The 7,891-nt window shown below is 40.4% G+C and overlaps 1 protein-coding gene across 1 annotated transcript in view; it reads left to right on the top strand.

Moving 5' to 3' along the window:
• Nucleotides 1-5,906, top strand: part of SPARC (secreted protein acidic and cysteine rich) — a 23,092-nt gene extending 17,186 nt beyond the window's left edge. The window contains 5 exon segments of the mRNA XM_056569908.1: nucleotides 1,233-1,327; nucleotides 2,678-2,855; nucleotides 4,186-4,334; nucleotides 4,547-4,695; nucleotides 5,184-5,906. Of these exon segments, the coding sequence (XP_056425883.1) occupies nucleotides 1,233-1,327; nucleotides 2,678-2,855; nucleotides 4,186-4,334; nucleotides 4,547-4,695; nucleotides 5,184-5,212 (600 nt within the window). The 3' untranslated portion in view covers nucleotides 5,213-5,906.
• The last annotated feature ends 1,985 nt before the right edge of the window (nucleotides 5,907-7,891 follow it).

Consider the following 7,891-nt stretch of genomic DNA (forward strand, 5'->3'; position numbering starts at 1 on the left):
CTAGAATACTCGCTCCACCTTTTTGGCAGTACACATAAAGGGGTACTCCGGTTGGAAAACATTTTTTTTTTTTTTTTTAATCAACTGGTGCCAGAAAGTTAAACAGATTTGTAAATTACTTCTGTTTAAAATCTTAATCCTTCCCGTACTTCCAAGATTCACATTTCCACTGCTGGGCCTCAGGGTCATTTCATTTTGGTTTCTGGTTAGAACATGAGCGGATCCCATGAGGGAAGTTGACTTCTACAGCTGCTGGGAGTCAAATGTCTGTATCCTGCTAGCTCAGCGTTCTCAATGAATGCAGCCAATGAGCATCATAGTCTCCCTTAGGGACTAATTCCTGAGGTGCACAGATGTGTCCCAGCCTGCAGTACAATGTTTTATGAAGTACATTCGGCTCATTTAATAACAATAATGCCTACTATTAATTTTATATGTTGATCTCGCCTAAACTCCAAGCTTAAAGGGGTACTCCGGTGGAAACTTTTTTTTTTTTTCTTTCATTAACTGGTGCCAGAAAGTTAAACAGATTTGTAAATTGCTTCTATTAAAAAATCTCAATCCTTCCAGTACTTATTAGCTGCTGAATACTACAGAGGAAATGATTTTTCTTTTTGGAACACAGAGCTCTCATCACGAGCACGGTGCTCTCTGCTGACATCTCTGTCCATTTTAAGAACTGTCCAGAGTTGGAGAAAATCCCCATAGCAAACCTATGCTGCTCCAGACAGTTCCTAAAATGGACAGAGATGTCAGCAGAGAGCACTGTGTTCGTGATTCAGCAACTATTTAGTACTGGAAGGATTTTTTTTTTATAGAAGTGATTTACAAATCTGTTTAACTTTCTGGCACCAGTTGATAAAAAAAAAAAAAAAAAAAAAATTTCCACTGAAGTACCCATTTCATTTTCAACAAATTTGCTAGTGATTTGCTGCACAGGTAAAAGAGAATTTAGTAAACTATGCCACATTGCCATCTAGTGGACTGGACTCCATGAAAAATGATGCACTTTTTGCATAAATTGGATTTTCTTTCCTTTGAAAAATTAGAGGTACAATATAGGTATTTATCAGAGTTCATAGTTAGGGCCACAAAAAGACCATTGACAGTATGTGTTTTTCTAAGTGGATTCTGGTGGTACATGGGCACACAGATCAGTCCTCTGTAAGGTGCCAGTCAGTTTTGTGTAGTGTACCTTGCTGGCTAACATCCTATTGGTCCTACTTTATCAGGTGGGCTGCCCAGCACCTTCTAAGTACACCCCAAAAAGCCCTGATACCCCAATATCCCCAAACATCACAGGCAGTATCCTGCATAAACGACAAATGTGATGTATTAGTAGAAATTTTGGCCAAAATACACAAGCTTTATCTGTGTTTAGCTACAACACTAAGAATCCACCCCTTTCATGGATGTTTCTTGGTATTTTACTCCCATGTAACTAGTTCCCACATATAACCTTGTGTCCTGTCTGCATCTTGCTGGGAACTGTTGTTTTTATCTCCCCTTGTATAAGTAAGAATGGCTTTTTTTTAGTTATATGTACTCTGGAAAAAAAGATTAACTTCAAGAACGCTACAATCCAAGGCTTACTTTGAAAAAGATACTTCCCCTGTAAGTATGTCAGTGACAACAGGCAGGATAATAGACATTCCTGCTGGGACAAAGAAACCTCTGTGAAGTGTGAGAACCTCAGCCGACTGACTTTGCTTCAACAATGACCGCCCTATAAATTGGTCTTTCAGGCACATTGTGAGCACATGACCAGTGCCAAAATTTATCTGGGCAAAGTGAATGGTATCAGTCGCCATATTGATGCATTTACTTGATAAAATTACTACTTAAAGTGGTTTTCCAGGACTTTGGGATTGATGGTGCATTTTTAGTATAGGCTGTCGATATGTCTGGTAGGATGGCAAAACCCAGAACCCCTGTCAGTCCACTGTTCACCAGAGCTTTAGCACCCGGATGTACATCGTGAACAGATCTGGAAGAAGATGGCTTCATTCATTATGTAGTGGCTGTACCAGGTTACTTTAACTTGCCTTCCATTGAAGAAAAGGAGAGCTCTGAGCTATAGTAACCTGGCAGGACCACTACACTGTGAATGAAGCTATGTGCTTCTGGTGCTGTTAACTGTTTCTGCTAAACAGCTGATCAGCAGGGGTGCTGGGTGTCGGCACCCCACCAATAAGATATTGATACCCTATCCTGAGTATAGGCAATTGCATATCCTGAAAAGCCTCTTTTTAAGTACAGGAGGATTACAACAAAGAAATTTTTCTGTAAGCTAAAAGCCTTTTATTGTCTTTTCTGCCAGTTGGGCTAGACATGACACTCAACATTGGGTTCTCTAAGTAGTTTACTTACTCCTTAGCAGCATCTGCCTTGGGTTTCCTTGACCCACCAGGAAAAACTATTCTGAGCGCCAGCCTCCATCTATTAAAAACTTGTGCATGTCCACTTGCTAATATCATTGCACGCAAAGAACATATCAATAGGGTGTAGAAGGTTATTTGTGAATCAACTCAAAGGAAATAGACCCAAATGACAATGTCTCCAAGTCACCTCAAAATAGGGTTGTCTTCTGTTGGACCTTTTCTAGCCCATTATTGTGTACTGGCACACCAGAGCATCAATGATCAGCTCAACCCTACTTCTTCACTTTCAACTAAAGCAAACAACATTTTTATAATTTTTTTTTTTTTTTTTTTTTTACAGTCATTGCTCCCTGCGTCGATTCTGAGTTGAACGAATTCCCTCTGCGTATGCGTGACTGGCTTAAGAACGTCCTGGTCAGCCTGTATGAGCGTGATGAGGACAACAATTTACTCAACGAGAAACAAAAGTTGAGGGTAAGCAAACTAACATGTTCAATCCAAAGACCATAACTCTTGAGCTTTATCTATGAACAAGCCAATGTACCAACAGCCAACTCTCTTCGGTCACTTGATGCTCCAGAACAGACAGCCTTGGAGGATAGAAAAGTTGAGCAGGCCATAGACATCATAAGTATTGCCAATGGTTGTTACAGTCTTTACCAATAGTTGTTACTCCAAAAATATACCAAAAATGATTGCTTCTGATCCAACCCTCTCCTATGATCAGAGTCCTTATGGAAATGTTCTCAATTTAGTTAAGTAGAGTTTAATAGCATCTGAGATATCTACGTGTATGGCAAGACTAGAGCAAATTAACCTCGATTTTAAAGATTTTCTGTTGGGGAAAAAAAGCTTTTTGTGTCTTTTTTTTGTCCCATTTCTGACATGTCTTTCAGTTAGAAATAATCAAATCTGAACGTATCAAGACAACCTTTATCCACATGTTATTACTAGAGCCAGATGGTAGATGCTGTGTTACTTGTGGGTTATGGAACTTATTGGATCCAATTTATATGTAATGCGTAAACATTGTGAAGCTCACTTAGATGGGATTTTTACAGCCATATCCGGCAGTAATGTTCCACATATGGTTTATTGCCAAAAGCCACAAGATTAATGTTAAGTGCTCTCCTCTCAACCTAGAATAAGCAATTTATTTTGTCTGAATGACTGAGAGAGAGGACGAGAGGGGGAGAGACCGACAAAGAGTTAGAGATCAAGAGAGAGAGAGGCAGTGAGGGAAAGTGACAGAAAGAAAGAGACCAAGAGGCAGAAAGGGAGAACAACAGAAAGAAGATATTGATAGACAGGGAGACTGAGGGATTGAGAGGCAAAAAGAGAGGCAGCAAGAGAAAGAAAGACCATTTCCAAATTTACTTGGGTATGTTCACACAATGGAATATCCGGGTGAAATTCTGCATTAGAATTCCGCACGGAGTTTCCACTGCAGCATAGTCCTATTGATATCAATGGGGTTCTGCAGCACTGATCACATGGCAGAATTTTCACGCCGGATGTTTCTGGTACAACATTTTTTATTTCGGTGTCCACAGAAAGAATAGACATGTCTATGCATTGCCGTCTATGAGATGGCGTATTTCCGAGCAGTCCTAACGCCAGCATGTTCTGATGGCGCTCCTCTGTCAGGGGAATGACATGATCCCATGTGAACATAGCCTTACTGCTCAACGTCTGACTCTTTGCACAGCTGAGAAAACAAAGCCAATATCATACAAAAGTACTTCAGCTGAGGAACTTGCACAACACATTCATAAACCTTCTCTCATTATAATAAAATAAACAGGTGAAGAAGATTCATGAGAACGAGAAGCGCCTTGAAGCTGGAGACCACTCCATGGAGCTGCTGGCACGTGACTTCGAGAAGAACTACAACATGTACATTTTCCCCGTGCACTGGCAATTTGGACAGCTGGACCAGCACCCCATTGATGGGTATGTAGTTAACTGCTATTAACATTACAAAAGACAGTACAGCAGCTTTTCTCATAGCGTACCATATAACCTGTTTCATATGAGATCACTTATGATATGACATGCAAGATATTTTGGGCTATCAATCATACAAGTTCAATAAAATATGTGCCACTATTTGCAAATGTTATATGATCCCTAAATGACCCATTGGTAACATACTGTGTCCACAGATACCTTTCCCACACTGAGCTGTCTCCTCTCCGCGCTCCTCTTATCCCCATGGAGCACTGCACCACTCGTTTCTTCGAGGAATGTGATATCGACAATGACAAATACATTGCTTTGGATGAATGGGCCAAGTGCTTTGGAATCAAGGAGCGTAAGTACAATAATGAGATTTTAGCACTGTGATCTACATGTATATAATTGCTCCGTACAACACTTACATTGTAGAAAGCCTTAATATGACATCCACAAAAGAGAAAAATTCTGACTCACAACAAATATTGGCATTATATGGAAGCACATGGAGGGGCCATGTGCACATCTCTTTATGAATAAGCTATTGGCTGGTTAGTGATGGAGGGATTCTAGCTGCCAGGATAACATACTTATTTTTCCTACTGCAGACAGTGCAGAGGGGGGGGGGAGGATCCTGCTGCAGCTAGTTGTTTTATATCCAGACTCAGGACAGTGAGAAGAATTAAGAAAGGGGGCATGGATGATCTTCTGGGATTTCTTTATACTGTATATTTCTCATATTCAAATTTTAAGAAGGAGATTAAGGGAGGACAAGCTGTGACTTTTTGTTATTTATTTGTACAGTTCTGTATATAATAATTTACCTCATTTCTATGTATTTTGCAGAGGATGTTGATGAGAACATAATCGTCTAAGCGACACCAGTGGATTTTTGTCTCATCCGAAATTATTTGTGTAATATTTTATTTTTTATCTCCTCTTTCACATTCTAGTTGTAATATTTGTCTCTCGGGGGGTTGGGCGGCAAAACAAAAAAAAAATTGGTGCTAACTTTAGAACAGATTCTATTAACGGTGCTGAGACCAACGCAACAAGACACATTAACGCTTGGAGGAGATGACAGAGTGTCACCACTAGCTCGGGAAATCCATTGTTTGACCAGATCGAGTTTCTATCTTTCACTCTTTTCTAATATTTCCATCTGTTCAACTCCTGATTTCCAACTCTTTTTTTTTTTTTTCCCTCCTAAGAACAAAGATGAATAGAGCGGCTTACAATGCTTGCTTCAAACCTGTTGTTGTTCTCACTCTATTCCATGGCTACCTTCAAATGGAATGTTAAAGCAGGACTTTAACCCCTTCTCTGCTGGAGTAGCCCCCAATGTTTTGCCGAGAGACTCTAGCAATGAAGGGGTTAACCCCTGACTGGTATGCAGGGGCGGGCGGGTGGTGGGATTTGATATGCCATGGGGCATTCTTCCATACAGTTTGCTGTGGGGAGGCTCCATCAAGCACAAGAGTGGCTCCCCTGGAATGTCAATGTTGATTTAGAGAGTTTGGCATAACAATCGAAAATGAGGCTCCTTAAAGAATAAAACATTGAAAAGTATCTCCGTATATTTCGCATTCACTGAAACTGCTTCTTGTCACGTTCTTTAATGTGTAGATTGAAATAAAACATCATCTCTATGATAGATTAATCTTACCCAAACTTATCCTGTATTATCAGGACTCCAGTCTACATAAAGTAACCTGCAGCTCTGGAACCAAGTGCCCCCTGCTTCTAATCCTCCACAGTGTGGTGTGACAACTACGCTGCAATGACGTACCGTAGCTATGTCACATGGCCACATCACCCAATGGCTATAGATCATTACATCTCATGTCATTGTGGTGACTGTCACTGTGGCCAGCAGCCATTGGATATTGGCTATGTGACATAATTTCACTGTCGATGCAACATCACCGTCGCCTAGTTGTTGCACTGGACCTGCATGGATGTGTAAGCTATTATGATACTTTTATTTTTCTAATCGTTGCAGGTTAGAAAGGTTTTAGTGTACATAGGGTGGTATTACATGGGTATCATATAGAAGCAAAATAACTTTCTCTATGTTGCCACCTACCTGAGGTAGCTTCCCTTTAAATCAATGTTTGACATGACTGAAAACATGACTGGGGATTATATGCAAAAAGGAATCTCTACCAGAAGGTAAAGATAACTACTTTGCATACAGTTTCCCATGGAGAATTGCATGGCTTGTAAAGCTCCATATGCTAGTTTTGCGGTCAAGGAGACCGACTATCCCCTCGGTCCCACATAAAAAGCCTCTCACCTAGCCAGCCGTTATCCTGCTCTGTACTGATGAGGGGCAAGAACTCCAAAACAGCTGTCTACAGAATCTCCCTTCTAGGAGATTCTGGCTTGGCATGTAACCCCCAATTATATTTGAAAGGTAAAAACATTGATTTGAAGGGAAGCTACAAATTACAGGCTTGGGGAAAAATGTATAATTGGCTTTCAAACATCTTGGTGCATGCTTTGTTTTGCTCTGCCCTTGACACTGAAAATTCCACAGGTTTGTTTTCTACCAACTGTTGTGACACAACACCACCACAATCTATATGATGAATTGAGATGTATCAAGGTGACAATTCAATTCTATCTCATGGGGCCACAAGTCACTATGTAGCCCCAGTAAGCTAAGCCTAAGACCAGCCCCTTTAACCAGTCCCTGCCCATTTTAGTGGGTCAGTATGAAAGACTGAAGTTTTTGGTTAGGTATTCTGTAAGACAATTTGTTTAGGAAGTTTAGTTAGCTATATAAAGCCTGTTTAATGTCTGATTAAGTCATGGGTAACAATCCACAAAGGAAAACTCAAAGGAAAAATTTTGGAATATTTGCCTTTGCTTGGTCAATTTTGCAATCTCCATATACGTTACTGGAGAGAGACAAACATATACTCCAGCTCCTCTCTTAAATAATACCAATGCTTGCCGCCTTGCAGAACAATGAATTACAATGATCCAAGCTCTCTGGAAATGCCATAAATTTCCAACATAAGAAAAGTTCATTCAGTCTTATGCAGCTGAGTTTTGCCACTGGTATTCCTTTTAGAGTCTATTCCCACGGCAGAATTTCCGCACCAATTCCACTTCCGCTTTCTTTGGTGGTTTCTGGTTTGTACGGAATCCATGTGGAAATTCCATATGAGGAAATTCAGAAGTGTAGATGGGAGTGCGGAATCCTATAGAAGTCTATTGGGCTTTCATTTGAGCTGGAATTCTGCAAGCGGAAATTTTGCCGTGTGAATAGACCCTTATGGGCATGCACACCTATCCAAAAATTTTCATATTTTTTTTTGTAAAGGTGCAGGTACAAAAATAGTTCAGCAGGGAGACAAAAACAACAGTAGCTATACCAAGCACCTACAGACGTTTCTTGTGTCAACATGCACTTCTTTGGGCCGTAGGCCTGAAGAAGTGCGTTTTGATGCAAGAAACAGCTGTAGCCGCTAGGTATCTCTCATTGTTTTTATGTCTCCCTGCTGTACTATTTTTATACATGCACCTTTACAATAAAGGTATGATGA

Source organism: Hyla sarda, chromosome 4, assembly GCF_029499605.1.
Source record: "Hyla sarda isolate aHylSar1 chromosome 4, aHylSar1.hap1, whole genome shotgun sequence".
NCBI lineage: Eukaryota > Metazoa > Chordata > Amphibia > Anura > Hylidae > Hyla > Hyla sarda.